This window comes from Homalodisca vitripennis, chromosome 1, assembly GCF_021130785.1.
Source record: "Homalodisca vitripennis isolate AUS2020 chromosome 1, UT_GWSS_2.1, whole genome shotgun sequence".
In the NCBI taxonomy this organism is placed as follows: domain Eukaryota; kingdom Metazoa; phylum Arthropoda; class Insecta; order Hemiptera; family Cicadellidae; genus Homalodisca; species Homalodisca vitripennis.
This window is the reverse complement of record NC_060207.1, coordinates 183737217-183758972: the sequence shown is the minus strand read 5'-3', so window position 1 is coordinate 183758972 and position 21756 is coordinate 183737217. Positions and strand designations below refer to the sequence as shown.

Sequence of the window (21756 nt, the reverse complement as noted above, 5' to 3'; positions counted from 1 at the left end):
GCACTCAAGATGAACAAAGCAAAAATGCCGAAAAAACTCAAATCGCCGTTATTTTAAATATCTGTTAGTAGACGTTCACAAGAAACTGTAGTAAAGAATATATCAATGATAATTAGTCAAAAAGTTAAAACTAGTCATAAGTTATATCTTGTGCTGTTTGATATGTTGCTTTAGATTTGTCACAAAACAAGAACACTTTCTTAAATTAAATTTTGGTGTGAAAAGTAAAATTTAGATTAATTTTAGTTTCTTATCTTTTTAAAACAAAAGCAACAAACCATATTCAACTTCTTGGCAGGGTGAGTTTCACTAGAATACAGATCTTAGAAAAAATATATTGTAAGCCAAAATCTTAACCTGTAATAATGCAATAATTTTAACCTGGTGTTACATGGTAAAGTATATAATACAAATTTCCTATAATATAAAGCTTCACATGGGGTTCAAAACGTAGTCATATCAGAAAGTAATGGATTTTAAATATTGGTTTTATTGTCGTATCAAATCTTATATTCTATTGGTTTTGTTTTTACAGAAGAAATGAGGTATAAAATCTGTAAATTCTGTGTTTTATTTTAAAATAATATTTTTTAAAGATTTTTGTTAAACTTAACAAATGCAAATGTTTATCAATTAGCCACACACACACAAACACGACTAGATACAGTACACTCTCTTAACCTCCAACACCAAACTGATTTTCATAATCGGTTTTCATACAAAAAAAGTATAGGAAACTCAAAGTTTTGGGCCAAACAGTGCTGAACTATGTTTTCAAGTTGTGTAGTAGATTGTTTGTTGTAACTATACTTATAAGATTAATTTAAATTTGAATTACTGTGTGTGTACTTTGTATAAACAGATTTACCTATTTGTAATGTTTATCAAATTGTTATATATTAATTATCTACAAGCAAGTTGGCAAAGTAGCAAAGTTGACAATTGTCACTCTTTGGTGACAGAAATCGTCACAGACTCTACAAAACACTTTTTACGTCCGATATCTGGATTATAACAGGCGTATCGCCAATCACTCCAGATCAGATACATCAGTCCAGATATTGGAGGTTTTACTGTGGTTCATTTTATACCATAGATGCAACGTGAGGAGTTTTATGTAGAACAAAAAGGTTGAAATTGAACCAAACTGTTCTTGTTTTTTAACATAAAATTAATCTGTACTATTGATAAAATTTATAAATAGATTTTGACAAGATTCTTTTACTATTATACAAAAATTAGGTACGGCAAGTTCTAGTATCAGATATTACATAGTATACAGAATTTTGTTCTAAAAACACAAGAGAGCAAATCTCAACTATTTCATTACTGTTTGTTGATTAGGTAATGTAGTTTAGCTATCAATACTAATATTGGTGGCTGTGGTGGAAAAAATATTAAAATGAATTTTCTACTTTATTGATTGATTAAAATGTTTTGGGTTTGCAAAATCAAAAACATTCGAAAATAAAATTCTAAGTAAAATATTTATCTAGTACTGTTCAATTAATTAAAGTTAATTTTAATTTGATGAAGAAATATTTTTTGGGTATAACCTCAAATCGATTTTTTTCACAACTGAAACATTACAATATTAAGAGGAAATGCGCACCTTTCTTCTGTGCGAATGTACTGTGCGAGCTGTTTGTGGAGAAGCCCCGTATCGAACCCGACGTGTCCGAGCGCAGCAGTTTGGCCAAACTTGATTCCACGTCTGGTTTCTCCAGCACCAGCGGTGGCGGTGACGACCTTAACACAGAAATACAACAGATTAGTTTATTTGATCAAATAAATTGTTACTCAGTGAAGTTGAAATAAATTATTTACTACATTTATTAAAAATGCTCAGGTTATATTCATAGCCTTCTCAGTTATTATCTTCTTTTATGTAAAATGAGTTTTTTATTGCAGATCTTAATTTCTGCAAATTTTTGGCCATTTATAATTAGAACTTAAGGCAATTATTTTGACTGAATTTTGCTTAGTATATAGAATGAATGTATTGTTAAGGTGACCTATTATTTTTAATTTCCACATGGTCACTTTATGTTTAGCTCCAGTATTACAACCGCTGGACTAAGCAGAAGGTGTACTTGAGTTGAACTTAACATTCACACATTACCACATGTAACATTGTAGGAAAACAGGTCTCTTCATTAATTAATTTCTTAAATGTATGAAGGGGAGTATAAAATTTCCTAGGACTGTAGTAATCTATATTCAATCAGAGGTTTGCTGAAGAGGAATTTTTCGCTACGTCATCTGTAGAACAGCGTGTCAACATGAAATTCTGAGTTATGCTTTGAAATTGCTATCTCAGATATTTGAGATGCAGTAAGTAGAAAGCATACGGAGATGATCAAATAAAGAAATGGGCACAGTTTTGGCTTAAGCGTTTTCATGAACGCTGGCGAACATTGAAGATGACCTTCAGAGTGATTAAATCTATGTATTGCAGATGACAATATTTATCACAATCAGGATATTTACGTGCGAAGACAGACGAATAAATATTTCTGCTATTGCATATGAACTAATGTTTTGCACAGAAGTGTTTACAGTATTCTAAATAATGGTTTAAATTATTTATGATTTAGATTTATACATTTATTTGTACATTTGAAAATAACTCAAAAAATTTGTAATCCCTGAAAAAAATAAGTAACGGTAAAAGAAACAAGTGATATGATTTTTGAAGAAGGTATATTAAAAATAATTTTGCCATGTTATAAAGTGATGGTGCTTTCTTTTTACCACTTAGATTAGAAATGACAAAATGTGACTTCAGAATGAAAACCAGAATTCGGATAATAAGTGCAGCAAATAAACACAGCTCTTTTTTAGAAACAATATACAGGTTTCAATGAGAGTAACGAGAATCCCAGATGGTTAGGGACTTTCACCAACAGTAATGCCAACTGCAGGAAAGGAAATGAAACTTTCCCCTCTACAAAGAGCTTCTAGAATGAAGTTATTTCTATAAAAAATATTTTAAATCTATTCAGCTATTATTCTACATATAAGTTTAATATTATTAGAGAATGTGGACAGTAACATGTTTTGTTAGTACACTTCTTATTGCTGATGAATTGTTACCAAGAAAATAGCAACACACTAACTATCAGGAGGACAAGTTATATTTCATGTTTCGCTGGATATTTGTTTGTTTTTCGAGCCTGAACTGGTTTAAACAAAGTTTATTCCCATCTTGTTTAATATTGTTCTCTTGTGTACTACTTCTCCTGTTCTATTTTGTTTCTCTGGGCTTCTGGTTACATTGTTTCCTATCCTCTTTGTTTTAACTTAAGATTAATGTCTCGATGAATACATACAATGAATATTGTCACTGTAGCAGCAGAAGTGGGGAAAAACTGTTATGAAGTAGTTCGGTTTTGCATCAATAAAAATGGGAGAAATTTTTAATATTTCCCGCTGAAAACACAATGTTTTTTGTTTGTGAATAAACAGAAAATTAAATGTTTGTTTATTTAGCTTTGCTTATTTCTAAGCAAGTCTCTAAGTGTACATGAAAACTTGCAAATATGTGGCTTATAACAAATTTACAATTTTTTTTAAACGGAGCATTGGTGAAGGTGTACTGACCAAAAATGATCAAATTCACAACCTCAATCCACCATGAGAATATATGCAATTTTATCAGAATCACTCTGTATACTCATACACAAACGTTGTTTTTAAAATTTAAATTTTTTTCCAAATAGTTTTTAAAATATTTAGAAATAAATTATATTACCTAAATACTGAAAATCTTCTGGGAGTATGTTCTAGGAGTCAAAATTAAGATGTAATCCTAGAAAATATTATAAAAATCTAGCTACAAATGATTTATTAACATGAGCTGTACACACCCCAGTTTTCCTAAAAAATATATTTTTCCTTCATTTTGACTGAACTAATCGCTACATTACTCAATTAACTCGGACACTGTTTTATACTGTTTAATCATATTCAAAATCTAGCATTATATGTAAAAATTTCGTGTCACGATGTTCATTTACACGAATCTCCGAAACCGCAGAACCATTTTCAATGAAATTTTGTAGATATGTATAGTTTGACCTAACTTAAAAGAAAGGATAGTTGATTAATAAGAATTAATTTTTGTATTTTAAGGATTTTTAAAGATAAAGGGTTGAATTGAATTCTCTTCTAGAGCCTGTTAAATGTAATGATCTGCTCTGTCTAAACATAGTTTTATGACAGTACAATCATATGTTTAATTAATTTAACCACAATTTTAAATTTGTTTACATTTATAGACTTGAAAGAATAGAATAGACTTGATAGTAACATCAATATCTTATTTCAATTTTTTCTGCAACCAATGTTTAGCATAGAGTAAGAAAATCTCCAGATAATCAATTTTGACTAAAAAATTTAAAAAATAAATTGTCCTATATGTATGTAAGCAATAAAGAATTTTTATATTACTTCTTTTTTTATTTTTTGCACTTGAATTTAATACAATACATAATGATGAATAATTAGTACATAATATTAATTGTATGGTAATCAGTTATATAGGTTAGTTTTCTTATACAATTGTCTTAAAAAATCTACTTTGTTATTTTATTGAATTTCTTACATTTGTTACAAATATAAAAAGAATGTGGTTTTTAAAGTAAGATATCTATCCTCAAAATACTCAGTAAAACCTAAATCACCAAAGAAGGAGACTCACCAGATTTTCATGGACAAAATCTAGTTTAAAATAAAAATACCTATAAATAAAACGTTAGTGTCTTATATGCAGATATTTCTTTAGACATTAATTTTCTAAGATGTGTAAACTGATTTACTTCAAAAAGACTGAAAAGTAAAAGTTTTCATTTTAATAATATTTTTAAACACCACATTTTATAGATCATTCCCACTTATATCCTTTTAAATCATGAGCTATTAACTTGAAATAAATTAAAACCTACATTAGAAAAATGAATTATAAATGAGCTAGATACAAGTAAATGAAATTATTCAAATGAAAATAAACCGTTACAATCTTAACAGGGTTATAAAAGAGCTTAGACGATATGAGTACTATAAAGTGATGATAAAGAAAAACAGAGATATGATAGAACATGAATTGGTCACACAATCAAAGCGCTCAATACATACTGATGGTTTCTTTTCATCTATTCAACTGAGTTTCATACTGTGTTAAAACTTTTTAAAGAATATAACTTGATTAACAGAATGTGAAGCATCACACATTTACAAGGGTTATTTGGAAAGTAATAAAGTAATGTTTTATTGAGAACAATACACCAACAATTATTGTTTTCTAACAAAATTTGTAATTAATTAACATTTTTATCTATTTTTATACATAGTTTCCAATCTTGTTTAACATCTGTCATCTGTTATAATATTCTACAAAAATTGGTATGTCGAAGTTGTAGAAGTCTGTCACATATGAGGACAGCTAGTCTAATGCTTTCACCTCATTATCTCAGGTGGAGTGCTTATTACTGGGAAATTACTTTAGGTTGCGAAACAAGTTATAATTGCTCTACACCAAGTCTGGTCGCTTAAAACATATTTTGAATTTTAAAAGCAGAAAAAACTTCAGAAGTTTGTGCGTAATTTATATTGTAAGTGGAAGTTTAGTCACAATAACACAAACAGTGACTGTATCTGTTCTTGTCTCTGTCTTTTTTTATTGCCTATTGTCTACTGCTGCATAACTAGATAATAAAACTCCATATCAATCCTAAAACAAAATCACCATAACTTTCAATGCTGAAACTGTCTCATTGGCCTTGACTGGTTATGTTGATCCATTAATTAACTGATTAGACTCTAGGATCATATGAGAAACACACCTTCTTTATATCAGTTCACAAAAACAAAAGAACAAGCTTTTCTTTATACTTGATATTCTTACATCTTTTTATTTTAACGAAACGTTTTTAAGCGCAAATCATGATATTGTAAATTCTTATAGACAATTTTGTACAGAATTGTTCTACTTGCACTAAAAAGTTAAAGTTGAAATAAATTGTGAATCACTAGTTTTTGTGAATTATTTTGTCCATGGAATTGACCAAATTATGGACTGATAACCAGCACACAGCATTAATATTAATGCAAATGGGATTGTTTACCACCTTTACTAAGACTAGTCGTAATGGTACATGACGCACTAACATGTCTGCCATATTCAACATTACACTATTGTGTAAAAACTGTTAGCTATACTTTTCATGCTAATATATACTGAGTGATCTTGACTAATGATCACACAGTAACGTATCTAGGTGATAATGAACAAGATACCAGAGTCACTGTTCATTTTGATGTTTGGATAACAATCGATTGGCTACAGAGATTCAGATTTTACTTTATGAATAACCATTGTATTTTTCATTTAACATCACACAAGTCTGATTCTAGCAAACAACCCAACATAAACATAACTATGGTATTTGGATGTCATGTTCATGGTGCAAATAGACTGATAGAATAGTGACTGTCACCATAAGATAACTCATACTGCATTTTAAAGATCTCAATGATTGTTTGGCAAAACCAGACCAGGCCAATCCTGCCAAATCCTTTATTTATAGCTTGGAAGAGAACAATCACTTGGCACAATCAAGGTTCAAATTCACGGCTCGTTTATCTTTCTTGCCTTAATTAAAGGTACAAACGACAGTCTCAAAAATCGCTCCATTACAATCTGTGTTTGTATACAAGTTACAATTGTCCAAGTTAAATAATACTTGACACAATATTAAAAATTAACACACAACGACTGCTCTTGTTCATGTGGTACAAGTCAAATGTGGTTTAAGTTCTGCCAAAACTTTGGAACAAGCTGAGAAAAACTCATAAATTTGAAAAATATTGAAAGTTAATCATGTCATGTCATGTCATGTAATGAACTTGTAAGCCTGTTCAATTTTCCAAACCAGCAAACACTAGTACGGTTTCATATTGACAGAATTGCAGTGTGAAGTACAACAAGTTAGCTTTCTAGAGCTTCTCTACCTCTTGGTGTGTACGGGATGATTTTGGCCTCAGACAACAACCCTTCTTGTTATCCACCCACAAAATATTTAAATTCAAGAAGTTCAAAAAACTTGATGATTTTCAACAACATTGTTTCTAGTGAAGATTTCTGAGCATTTCAACAAAACTAAGTTACAAAAACTGAATCTGACCCTTATCAACAAGGCATATGAACATCACCAATTTAAAAGGCACCTGGTAATCTCTGAATTTCCTATAAACAAAACAGATATATTTTTATACGAAGAAAAGAAATCCTTGTACTAGTAAAGGATTTATATTGGGATCACAGTGAATGAATACTGAAGGTACTTCCACAAAGGAATGAATAAAATAAACCGGGGTAAACAATATGTTAAATGATGGTAAATCCAAAACGAAAATATGAAATGGAAAAAATGCAACCAGTCAAACCACATTTAAAGCACATAAAAATCAGTGAAACCAAATTTACAAACCAAATGGCTAACACGAGAGTGACTAACAGCACTTTTGACAATCAAGGACAGTGTTCAGAAACCATGTATGTGTTCCAGATGGATGACATTTGATCAAAATACTTTAATTGCAGCGATTATGCTACTCAATAATAACATTTTCAATTCTTAAATACTAAAGTCTAAAAATTATCCCTACATTAAAACAAAAAAATGCATATTGCATTCAAAATTAAATGAATATTTAAATAAATAAAATATAAATGAAGAAAAACATGAGAGAAACAAAAACTAATTAAAATACAAAACTTAGTTTTAAAATATGAATTACGTATATTCACTTAAAATAAAAAAATCATTTCATATTTTCTTGCAACTTAAATATTAATAAATCCTTATTCTGATAATTGACATCTATAGAGATGTCCACCCAAAATAGTATGTGATAACCCATTCCATATGTCTGATGCTCTAGTCAGGAAAATAGAGTGTTAATATTACAATGAATGATTAATGACAGACACAGAACACAAGAGGAGTACTGACCACCCATTGGTAGGAAGGGGAGAGGTTCCTGGTGAGTGTGCTCCATTAGCACCCCACATGAGATCGTGAGACATTAGCAACGGCAGGTCATCCCCCTCACTCATGCTGATGTAGGGTGCCTTCACTTCCAGGTCCTCACTGTCCAGAGAGTCCATCATGTCCAGACCCAACAGTTGGTTCATAGATGTGGCTTCTTCCAGTGCTGGACTGTCCTCCTCCAGTAGAGAGGGCAAGCTACTAGCCCCTGGGCTCTGCAAGAACACGCACACTGGTTTCATTTGATTGTTAATATGAAGGTTGCTTTTAATTTAAAGTTTCACGAAATTTATAGAATAATTCTATGGAGTCTTAAAACAAATTGCTCTGTCTCTTATTTTATCTAATTCTTGAAATTCTGCAAAGTTTGAGGATTTTTATTTTGTAACAATCCAATCTGATTCATATTTATAAATGATAGCAGAATGACTATGTAAATAGTATTTCTCCTCCATAGTTTCTGATAAAATGTAGCTGATATTCCTTCTGAGTCCTCTAGCAAACTTCAGAATTATAATAGCTACAAAACTGCCACTTTTTACAAATTAGACAATCCAATTCAAATTTCTACATTGCATATTCTTCCTTTTAACTGAGAAGATATAAGGAAGCTTTTTTACAGCAAATACCCTCAATATGCTCTTTTAAGGTTTTGGTAATATCCTCAATTGTTTAGTAACTAAAACAATGATTTGGGGTTTTACAAAGTATAAATTTTAAATACTCTTAAAAATAACATAAACAATTTTAAACGAAGTATGTGATATTTTGTAACATTTATACTTTATAACTCAAATGCCTGCCTTTTGTCTTTAGTATTTAAGAACATAATGCTGGGAGGGGGGGGAGATACTTTTAATTTCTCTGTGTGACTCTAATAAATTTAAATTTAAGTCAGCCCAACAATTTTTATTTGTAGAAAACTTCCAAAGTGTGCGTTTTGATATTGCATTTAACAATAGGATTGGAAGTAACTGATTAGAATCAATCCAGGAGTAAGGAAAGTTCACAATATATGAAGATCTAAATTATAATTAGGACATTGTTTTTTTCATAAATTTGCATTACTTTTCCTGACATGCTTTCTCCAGTACTTCTACGAAACAGAAACAGCACAAGTGAGTGTACTAGATTATGAACAAAAAGTGGATCAAGCGAGGCAGGATGGTGGACAGAACCTATTTGGGCTTCTCTATTGAAACCAGTTATAACTGGATCAAGCCAAGAGCAGAGTAACAATCGGCTGGTACAAATTATTGCTCCTAGTTACAATGACCTGTTAAATAAATTTGAGTTAACTTAAAATAAAATAAATAATTTTTGATATTTTTCTAATTATTTTTTTACTGATTATGAATTTTTATACTGGACATTTTTTAACACTATTTGTTGACAATAACAAGAAATTTGTACTTTGATTACATTTTTCACCAAATTTCCTACTGAATCACAGATTTAAAACTGTAATTTTAATACAAGATGTTTTACACTACCCATTGCATTCACAGTATTATTCTGTGTAGGCTGATAAGGGGTTTTAGCCCAATTATCATGAACTTTTGTAAAGAAAGAGAAGAGAGAGAAAGAGACAGGTTAGTCGATAGCCAGCGAGTGTCCACAGTTGGCCAACTGTTGGCTGTTGCCAACTTGACGAGCAACCAAGGCCGCCTCACTCCCTACTGTGCCAACCGTGTGCAGCCAACAATGCATTGTTATGTGTCAGCCACACTTTGTGCACCCACAAATTGACTGTTACCACTCCTGCTCAAGGAGTTGAGTAATTACTCTAGACTTGTCATTACTATACCCCCTTACTATATCTACAAGAATTTATAAATGTTTTATAGTATAATAAATAATTAAAGTATCAAAAGACATATTTCTTGCCAGAACGAAAATTTCTATCACTATACTAGTCTTCAAATGTTTTTATCTTGTATAGCTTAAATGACCACAGAGATTCTTTGTTCAAAGTTTATAACTGACAATGAGAGGTTTGAGAGGATAATAGGAAATTTGCCATCGTTATATGTTACAAAATATATAACACAACGTTTCTCGAGGATTGAAATCTATCCTCTTCGTCAGGTGAGAAGACAATTTATACATAAATGTAACATTTTATAACATATAAAGATGGCAAATATCCGAAATCCTATTAACGATAGAGATGTTTTGGCTTTGTTGCGGAATGTAACTTTGATTCACGAAACATCATTGTCTCAACATTTTGAATAATAATTAAATTAATTAAAAAATAAACACAAATATAATTTTATTGTTGGAGTGTTTGTTTTAAAATAACTAAAGAATTCCAATAAGAAAGAAGCTTCTACAATGTATAATTAAAGTTTTGAAACAGGAAAGAATTAATTATTGAAGTGGAAGACTTTATTAGTAACAATTTTATAAGGAATCGTAAGCATTAAAGATAGTAATTCAATATCAATCAAACACAATGAATTTCTAGAATCTTTGTAAATGCAGGGAAAACAATCCGATTAACGTCATATAATACGACACTTCCCAACACACTACCAGTTTTAACTCCTGACTTACAAGTGTGAGAGGTGGTGACAGTGAGTCGTCCCTGTAGGAAAAATAGGGAGAGTTGGCAGGACTGATCTCCTTGGTGTCGCTGAGCAAAGGTCCATAGTTCTGGTCCAACATGAAGTGGTCCAACATCATGTCGTTGAACAACGGCCCGACCAGTGGGACACAGACGTCTCCAGGAGTTGGTGCCAGGTGCGTCAAGTCCTCTGGCTCATCCTTCATCACTGTAGAGAGAACATCTTTTGGTTACTTTTCTGTCAGAAACTGACTAATTATGGCAAATGTGTCAACAACAATAAACTTGTAACGTAACGGAAGTGTTTCTAAATCTTAGTTGCTATTTCCTAAAACTATTTCATCGGGTTTCAAAGCAAAGGTTGATGAACTGGAACAATTTCAGATAAAATCTTCATTTTATCTAGATTAAGTATTTTTATAGCTTGGAATCACAATTCAAATTTAAATATTTGTATTCATTGTTCAAATTTTTGTGATTAAATGCAGTTCTTTGAGTTTTAATCTCATTCAAACAATTACAACACTCAAAATAATGAATTATTAAATTTGTGGAGTATTACTACTTAAAATAAGACAAAATAAATTATTGCTATAACATATAATATTTGCTAAAGGAATCATGCAGACTGCCTTTTCAAAATTATGAAGGGACCACCAAAACATAGAAGTTTATCTTTATGAAGTTGGAATTGCTGATTGCTTGAGTAATGTAAAAAAACTGTAGGAAATCAACATTAGATAACAATAAGAAATATTTCTAGTTCATGTTTTCTCATGGTTCAAGAATTATACAGATTTTGTAACCTTTCAGTTCAGAAATAGTTTACAGTACAAATATAGAACTAACTCTGTATGTTAGAAGAGCTCTTGGAATTTTTGGAGATATCAAGGAAATTCCTGAGCGGGACTGATGTTCTGTGAACTGCCAAGAATGTTTGTTATCACAAGAAAGGAAGGGCTTTGAGAAGTAATTTGTAACTACATAGTAAATTTACTAAATACAACCTTTATAAATGGGTTACAATATAAAAATACAGGTTCATAATCTACAGAAAATGGAAAATTGTATGAAAAATCACTCTAAGGAAACGTTATGTTAGCTATTGGCAGTAAGTTTATTGAAGCATACATATTATAGATAAAAGAAGTATTATAAGGAATAGAAGTGGTTTTATATTAGTGTAAATTTATTCAATTGGTCATAAAATTACTTACACTGTTTTCAAAGCCAAACAGAATAAAATAAAATAACTCTTAATAGGAAAACACAAGCACATTGTAAATATCGGAGGTTTATTAAACTTTGAACAATGAAAATGTTATTCCTATATCATTTGATCATGTTTCAGATCTACAACTTTGTATCAAAAATACACAGTCAATGGCAAAATGTCATTCAGTTGTACTATTAACATTGTCATTTTAATATTCATACCCAATAATTGTACATAAATAGTACAACTACATTGTTTTTAAATTTCTTTTATTTATTTTGAGTCACTGAAAGGTGAAATATAGTTGGATTTGTATGGTCATGAGTGTTGTTGGTTATATTTTGTTCAATTGATTCCTGGCAAATTTAAAACTGTAAATTGTAAATTTTTAACACAATACCAAAACAGAATTACAACAACATAATCAACAGAACTATTTATTGTATAATTTATTAATTATATTTATTTAAAAACAATTGTAAATATATATATATATATATATATATATATATATATATATATATACGTGAGTGGTATTATTCAATTTTAAATTAAACTAGGCCAGAAATTATACAGCTATTTATTAATTAAGTTGTACATAGTTTTAATCTGTAAAATTTTAAGTTTAGTGATTGTCTATTTCTGGAATCTTTCCAAAGAATTTATATTATTGCTGTTTGAAGATAAAATTAAATAGTAATGATTTTTATTTATCACAAAAATAAAAATCATTACTATTTAATTTTATCTTCTGAATTCCTAAAACGATTGCCAAAAAATGGCCATTGTAACCGTGCTGGGTAGCAGGTGTGAGGTTTAAATGAGCAAGTAGATCATTGTGATATACCTGTACTGTATACCATTTGTTTAATCTTATACCATAATTTACGTTTATTTTCAGTCATGTTCACATAACTTACAACAGAATTTACAGTTCCTACTTTAACTCAAGAAAAAGATAAATGATTTCAGCCACACAAAGATCTTTCCTCTTTCACAATAATTTCTGAAATCTAAATCAATCTTTAAATTTGAAATGATTTAGATTTGATAAGTTAGAATAGACAATGTCTTTTAGTGGTAATAGACATGGATCATTACAAATATCGTATTAGAAGTGCTTGTGTATAAAAAACTGAAACACTATGTTTTAACATTTTTGTATTTGTCCTCTTCTACAGGTGACCAGTTCTTAGAAAGTAGTGATTTAGATTGTTGTTGCCACATAATGATGGCAAATTTCCAAAATTCGGTTAACCTCTTCAAATTATTCTTTTTGATAATGAGCTTTAAACGATAAATTCTTGAAAGTGCTAAAACAACACTAAACACCCATTTGTTTCATAACATAACGTAACATGATGAATTATATCCTGATGGTAATTAGTAACAAACAGTTCAGCATATTTATCTCAGTTTCCATTCTACTATACAGTTACGACATGCCTCTCGCATCTCTGGAGAAACGTTAGTTACACAACTGTAACTGCCGGCCTTTCTGGATTGGCTTGTTAGAAATTGAAATCAACCTAATGACTAAACCATGATGGCTGGTTATGCAGTCAATCTCCCTAATCCTTATGGTAAACAGAACTACATCTTCAACTGGACGTTTCCACTCAACAACCATGTGCAGTACCGGTACATATTTTTGTACGATCAAAATTTGTTGATCTCAGTTTGAACATTGGAGAACTTATTAAAGGGAGAAGATTACATATGCGAGTACTAGTGTGTACAATAAACACTATAGCAGGTTTCTTCAACAATTTATTTATGGTTGGGTTTAAATACTACTCTTTATAAAGATGCATTTAAAATTGTTTTTGCTACACTCATAAACTTTTTCTGTTTAAATAAACTTACTATCTGGACACAAACATTTTTCTTACGAGTTTCTACTTAATACTTATTTAATTAGAGTAACCTTTGCCTAGAAGTAAAATAATTTGTAAGAGAAAGATTGTTCTGATTATTTTGTGACCGCTTCCAAAAACTAGAAAAAATTAATCAGCAAAAATATATAATTATTTCCTAACATAGTTTATTATTAAATACCAAATGTTTCTTAGTTAATTTTTCTTGAATTCCAAATACTCCTTATACCAAAATTAATTTTTGTTTAAAAATCAATGTAGTTTTCAGGGGGATGAAACTCTTTTCAGTATATTTGTTTAAAAACGTGTATATAAACTTTATAATAGGTCATAAATAGAGTATTTTCTTTGCTGCCTTGATTTATTTTCAGGATAGCATTCATTAGTACTTACATGTGAAGTAATAGAACATTAAGGCACTTCTCCCACAAATGTTTTTCAATTATCTCTAATACTCAGTATAATTATCATGAGTGTTATGTATCATTACATTACGTAGTGATAAGACATTGACATGTTTACAACATCAATCTGATACTTGAGGTTTTGGACTAAAAAGAGTCTGAAATACTGAACATTGGTGATCAGGGACAGGTTGTCAACATTGACAAATCATATAGCATATTGCCTGAATACAATATGTTATATCATAATGATACAATAAATATTGGAGTTAACTAACTTGGTAAAATCCTCTATATTGCTATTTATTTACATATTTGATTATTCGTTCAGGTCTATATGAACTTGGGGACTCAGGGACCACTTTGAACAAAATTTGTAATTTATAGTCTAAATTAAACTATAAAATATGTAAAAAAGGCAAATTGTACATTATTTGTGTGTAAGTCTATAACATTAAATTCATTTATGTTTTGGAACAAACTTTATGTGTAATTGTATTAAAAGAAACACAACTGTCCAATAATTTAAAATTTAATCCACGAGGCCTTTTAAAATCAAAGATTGTCTTTTAAGTGTAATGTTAGGAAAGACCAATTTCATATAAATAAAGAGATAATTTAAATTATAGTTGCAGTTGAGGAGGCTATACTAAATAAATAGCTGACTATAGTAAAGTACATGACTACTTTATTGAAAAATTAGTACCATAGGATGTACTTACTTGTCAGGCCAGACTCGTCATCAGAGAACATGAGGAAGCCCTTGTTCATGTCTTCAGTTCGCGGTGCGAATATCTTGGAAGTTGCGTTCTGAGGCCGTGGTTGGGTCTCGGGGTTAGGCTGAAGTTTTTGTGAACGTAGTTGGGTCTCAGGGTTGAGTTGCAGTTTGGCGAACAGCTTAGCTGTCACAGCCGTAGGCCTAGGTGCTGGCCGGGATGTCGAGGGCTCTCCAGTGGGGAACGGTGGAGGTCTGACAGAGGGTGGAGCCGGGGCGAATATCTTGCTGGTGACCACTTGTGGTCGACTCTCTGGCTGCTTATTGAAGGGCCTGACAGTTCCGACTTGTGGCGGAGGGGCTGTTGCGGACCTGGCGATAATCTTGGCAGTGACCACCTGAGGTCGGGTTGGTGGGAGCACCGGCGGGGCAGCGACCACCTGAGGGGTTGGCAGAGTCACTGGCGGGACAGCGAACACCTTGCGCACCACTTGCTCCGATGTCACCTGACTTCTCACTGGCTCAATCACCTTCCTCACCTCCACTTCGCGCTTTATAGCGCCACTCTCCAGCTGACTGCACGAGTACACTTCATCCTTGCACTCCAGCCCACTGCAAACAGCCACATGTACACCCTCCTATCCACAACTGTTCTTTATACAAGCATATCTTACAATAATTGTTAATAAAATCTAAATATTTCAATTTTTATGTACTATGGTTGTGATTATGATGTGATTTGTAGATAATGATGTTAAACTTTTACTTTGAAAGTTATCATTGCTATTTGAACATAATAGATAGAAATATGTTTAGCTTATGGAATCACTGTGCATGCTACTTCAGCCAACACAATGCCTTGTTTTCCTGCCATTGGAAAAGCACATTTTGTTAGTCAATGTTGATAAAAAAAAGTGGAAAACAAGGAGATTAAAGTTCAAGGTATTTTTGCATATATAAATTTGAAACTAAAAAATTAGAAGTTTCAGCTGATTGTTTAAATGTTGATATTACAATGAATACAATCATTTAGGATAGACAATTACTTATTATTGAACCAGAGGTAAACATTGCTCCAGACAATTACTTATTATTGAACCAGAGGTAAACATTGCTGGAGCAATGTAGTAATAAAACCCATGTGTAACATAAGCATGTATGCAAGGTGTGTGCAGCCCACCAGCTACTACAAAATTAGCATGTGAAGGCTCTGCAAACATCTACTCTTTCCTAAGACACCCTTAAAGGGATCTGAACCAAATAATGTACAGACTCTTTAAGTGTAACTTTATTTTGATGTACGCTTTATTAGCCACAAATTTGTCATTTTATTTTGATGTACAGATTATTAGTCACATATTTATGTATACTTATGTCCCCTGTGTTTTTGAGTTTTTCTAAACTCACAAAAAAATGATTTATTTGTTTTGAGGGAAGACATCTAATTACTAAATTCTGATTGTGTAAATATGTTTCTTACATGACATAAGTACTTATGGAAATATGAAACAGTTGGTAAATATTCAGTAATACTAGAGCTTTATAGTTTTATCAAATATACATTTAATAAACCAGTAGTCTTTTTTGAGATTTTTCAATGTATTCAAATGTGGTTTTTAGGTCAAAAATAAAAGTGTCTGATAAAGCTTTTAATATTTACATTTAGTAACGCCTATTGACAGGATTTTTCCAATCATTGAATGTTTTTAGAATATCATATTGTAATTTACTTTGAACGCTGGTGTTTGGGTTTCATATATTAAATTATGATTGGGTTTTAAGACTTCGAGAAATCCATCAAACAAATCTTAAGAGTTACTACATTTCAGTGTTCATGGAAAATATTTTTTGTGAAGTAATGAGAGTATTAGGCAAAGTAGTACTTTTGATTTTATTGCCAAAATATAACTGTTTGAATAATTAAGTCAAATTGATTACTATTGCTTGCTTACTAGTGCATTTAAAATACACCTTCACACCAAACTATCAAGTACAATGCGAAAAAGAAAAAATCACTAATAAGGAATAGGCAACAGTCAGCAAGCAAATATTAACCTACAAGAATTATAAAATTAATATATTACATTTGTACATTTTCAACTCGCATTAACAAAAACGCTTCATACGGAGGAAAAGTTTGAGCAAAGTTCATCCATCACAAAATGTACATTAAGAGAAAGATGAACACATGGCAAGTAAGTATAATCTGCACTACCGCTAGTTTAATCCAGACAGAACAATGACCTAACGCGTAATCGTCTACTGGCCACTGGGTCTCATATTACGTTTTCTCTGGTTTGTCAAACCGGTGACATAAATACGAGGCGGCGCGCAGCGCAGCGTAACAACCGGCTGAACCGCCATTGTGTAACAAGTGTAACAGGTCCGACAGCACACTTAAGTCTTAGTAACTTTCCTGTCAGTATTGAACAACAGGATTACGGTAAACGTTCCACGGATTTACACATTATAAGCAATTAGATTTCAACAAAAAGTACAACAACCTTTCGAGTCTGCAGACCTACCCATACGTCTCCTCCATACCTAGCTTGTGTACTGTATCTCATATGGTTAGTCCTTAAACTAACAGGTTTCAACTGCAGAAGCTACTGCATAAAATCCTTTTTCCCAGTTGGTGGTGTATTATTTTTGAAGTTGGGTATACGTAATTATTTTATTGCATTACTGTAGAATTTTAAATTTAGAAAAAAGTTTCTTACACTAATATATAAATAAACCAGACATGTTTATAAATACCTATGTTAACTAATAACCATTGCTTTAAAAAGTGACAAAACCGTTTTTTAAACAAATAAAAAACAGTTTTTGTAACAGTTATTTTGTCCGAACAGAACACTTAACCAATATTGTCACAAACTTAAGAACAGTCCACCTTTTGTTAAAAACTTAAACTATACCAAACGCTTTTGTAAAAATAGATGATATATTAAGGAGCTAATATTTAGAAGTGTGGCATGAAAATAGATTCATTTATTTTGGTGAAGTTTAATATAGCTTCAGTTTTGGATTAAACCCAACAATAGCCTAATGCCTTTCGAGCGTGAGGTTCAGTAGTTCATATTATAATAATGTACAATTGCACCCGAGTTTGTTTAGTCAGTAACTTTTGCCACAATAGTTAGGAAATGTGGATAAATAACATACTCGGTCGTTATAGATTTACCGAACAGACTGGAAAATGTTCAATGTTCTAAAAAAATTCAGTAGAAATTCCTCACAAATTGTAATAGGCCTACATCATACAAAACTGATTCTTAGTTTAAAATTTAACAATATATTCTTTTAGGCATATTACATTGAAGCCCACCTATTTCATACATAGATGCTTGTTTGAGAGTGACAATAAAGTAGGTCAAATATATATTATACATTAAACAGATAAAAGTCCTCAATTGTTATAGAGTGTCAAGTGGAATACGTGCACAATAATACCTGGCGCAAAGTGTACTCGGATTCCGAAGAAACTCATAAATCAACAAACACGCCGGACTGGAGGAACCCCTGGAGGGGTGGGGGGGGGGGGTGGGTATTTGAACTGGTCACAACTTTAAAACGTGAAGCACAGAAGTCGGTATTCTAATGTAACAACTTGGACAGGTTAAGTGGTTTAAACTTGGCATGAGCCCAAATTGCCAAACACGTGGTGCCGGGAGGGGGAGACAGGGGGGCTATTGATTCATCGGGCCACCACTGTTACAGTAGTAGTAGTACAAGTACACTCGTGCCCCTCTCAGATCACCGGCCCGGACCGGTATATTGGCTAATCTCATCTCTCGGCGACTACGACTGGGTCAGGGCAGTTACGTGCGTGCGTAGAAGCGACAGCCTACTGCGGCGATCTCTCTTCAGCCAGCTCTGTAAGAACGGTTTGATACAACATATCAGTGTTACTTCAGTTCGCTCCATATTCAATTTGTATCAAATTAGCACCGGTATCAGCATGGAATCGGTATGCCCCCTTTGTATTAAAGGTGCAAATATAGTAAATACGACAGCACAATCGAGAATGAAAACCTCGATATCTATGTAAAATGACGCGGAATCCGACTGAAACAATACGGGTAAATGTAAACTATAGCGATTTTAAAATGTCACCTCCCATTTGTGAGACGATGAAAATTTCTGATGCTAAAAATGGACGACACCCAGTGTTATTTGTATTAGAATTTTTAAATCCGGCCCAGTTAATTCTTTCGAACTGAACAACGTCTTTATCAATAGTTATTGTTATATTTACTCCATTCAAACTGTTTTATTTTTCCTGTTGTTTTGTTGAACCATTCATGTATTCCCAGCAAAAAATCATTTAAGAACGAACTACAGTTCAAAATAGGCGTATACTAGATCTTGTTTACAGAAGCGTACCAAATATAAGTTACACCTGGTAACACTGTGTGTGTACCGACATAGCATCATATTAAATATACAACTACAAACGTAGGGTCACACATGAACTTATAATTTCGTTTATCCTCAAGTACGAGTTTCGGTGATATTGCCACTTTGAAATAAACGGAAACAACAAAATAAACGTCTGCCTTAATGACATATTTCTGATCCGAAAGAGGACTGACCTTACAAGCCCGTGGCTATATGACTGTGTTACCACACAACTGGCAACTTGGACATAGCTCTCGAGCCAAGACCGGTAACCTATTTTTGGGAGCAAGCCAGCGAAGCGATGGAAAATAGTCTTTGGAACACAAAATCAAGCACAACAGATCCGAGAATACCTTGTGTTCCTATCTACATACAACAGGCGGAATGTTCTGTTCAAAGTTTCCCGCAGACTGTATGCTGTGTGGTGTGTAGGAGGAGGGGGGGGGGGCAGGCATGTGATGAGATAACTGACGGCTTTGTGGCCGCAAATAGTCCAGTTTGGCCGACGGCCATCCTCCCTCCTCCCACCACCAAGGGTCACACCGACAGCTACTCCTCCATTCAGACACACGTTCTGCTCATTACTCAAGTTACGCGTCCATCTAACATCCATCGAGCTGACCTGAGCTCACAACATCCTAGTTCATGCCTTGATTGAATAGATACGGACACCATTATCCTGAAATGAGTGTGTAGACCCCCGTATTAACTGATTTAATGAAATGCCGAAAAAAAAAAAAAAAAAAACGGGTACCCAAACATCCGGATAACCGATACCGTTGTGACAACTAGTTAACCGCACAGTCCCGTAGACCGGATACACAGTAGACGCATATTATATAAAGTCACGTCGATGCGGTCTACTACACCTATGCAACAGAGGGAAAGATATGTGCGCGATCAACGATAATTGGAAAATCTTGGATCAGCCACACCTATGACGCTACACTGTCACTGTTGTAGACCGGATAAATCGTAGACGCGGATAACCGAGCCACCTAGGAGCGGCGCGGTGCGGCCTACACTGGTGCAACAGAGGGAGGGATACGTGCAATCAACGATAATTGGAAGCGCTTGGCCCAACCCAGACTATCGCGCTACACTCTCACTGTTGTCACAGCTCGCATGTGATTCTTTCACTTTTAATTCGATCCGAATAATTTCTGAAACATGTCAAAACCACAATATCAATCCGTTGTCCGTTGTCTCTTATTAATGTGACTCGAAAATGTACAACATAAAGGTGTTTTATGTCGACATTCCCACTGACAATAACTGTAGTAAACTCTACAAACCGTACAATATAGCCTAATACAATAGGAAATAAATCTTGTCATTGAGTTATCGCACACGCACTGGCGTTTATAGTGGCCTAGGGCTCTTTTGTTGTCAAAGAAAATCCAATAAACAACAATTCAGGAGAAATGATTCGGTTTTAATAGTTAAATATTGGACTCCTTTTTTTTACTGACAAGCTAATAATTAATACACTTCTTTTAAGAAAGAATATATTTCTTTAACTACCGTGTGCTTGCCTCATTCCTGTACGGATGCATTCTGTTCAGACAAATTACACATTTCCCAAGTTTTTAATTTTACGATGCTTTTTATCCGGAACGTAAAATAAGGGGTTTTCACAAAAAACATTAAGACTGTCGCTCCCATAATGTATTACATATACAACTCCAATTCAAAATGTATTCAAATCAAGCATTCACCATGTAATATCGTGCCGGTTTGTCAATTACAATGGCGACACTTCAAGCCTTGGAACTTCTACCACCACGCCAGACAAACCGCTATCTATAACTGAGGTTAAATACGTAACCAGATAATAGCCGGATAGGTTGAGAGCTAAATAGGAAAACTACAACACCGCATCCAATCGCTGATAAACACTGTATAGGCTATTTGCTTCACGTTACGGCTAATGTATCGAAACGGGCCGTTCACGGTTCATATTGTACGAGTTAATGAGCGGAAAATATAAGTACACACGACAAAATGACGGCCAATTAGGGAACATTCAATGGTAAACATGATATTTACAAACCAGCTTCATGATAATACAGAAATCCACAACAAAGTAAACATGGGGAGGTGCATGTACAAAGTAAATATGCACAGAATCATTAATTTGGCCCGTACGAATTTAGTAAAATGTTCGTGGTTGACTGATACATTTAAATTTCGCGATAAAATTGCCGGCCCGACAAATAGACATAAAAAGTTCCGACATTATAATAGACGCTCTTTAGTGTATTAGGTGGGGCATGAGAAGTTCAAAATAACAACCCCTCCTAAGTAAAATATAGAAAAGTTTACGACAAATTCTAGTTTCTCTAACAGATATTTTTACAAGTCAAATAAAATTAAGATTACAAGTTTTTATAAACATAAGCACGACAATACATTAGTATATAGTGCACCTTTACCAAGACTCATGGAGAAGTTGATTGTAAGGCGACCCAAGGAGAGGAAAACCTGATCGCGGAGAAAAGCGATCGGGAAACCCAACCGCTG

The 21756-nt window shown here is 32.8% G+C and overlaps 1 protein-coding gene across 2 annotated transcripts in view; it reads right to left on the bottom strand.

The window, feature by feature from the left end:
• LOC124352873 (hypoxia-inducible factor 1-alpha-like) overlaps positions 1–21756 on the bottom strand; it is a 177153-nt gene that overhangs the window by 24188 nt on the left and 131209 nt on the right. For both annotated transcript variants that reach the window (XM_046802589.1, XM_046802588.1), the window contains exons 8-11: positions 14840–15444; positions 10611–10828; positions 8016–8266; positions 1613–1749 (exon numbers count right to left, since the gene is read on the bottom strand). In XM_046802589.1, coding sequence (XP_046658545.1) covers positions 1613–1749; positions 8016–8266; positions 10611–10828; positions 14840–15444 — 1211 coding nt within the window. The remainder of the gene's footprint in view (positions 1–1612; positions 1750–8015; positions 8267–10610; positions 10829–14839; positions 15445–21756) is intronic.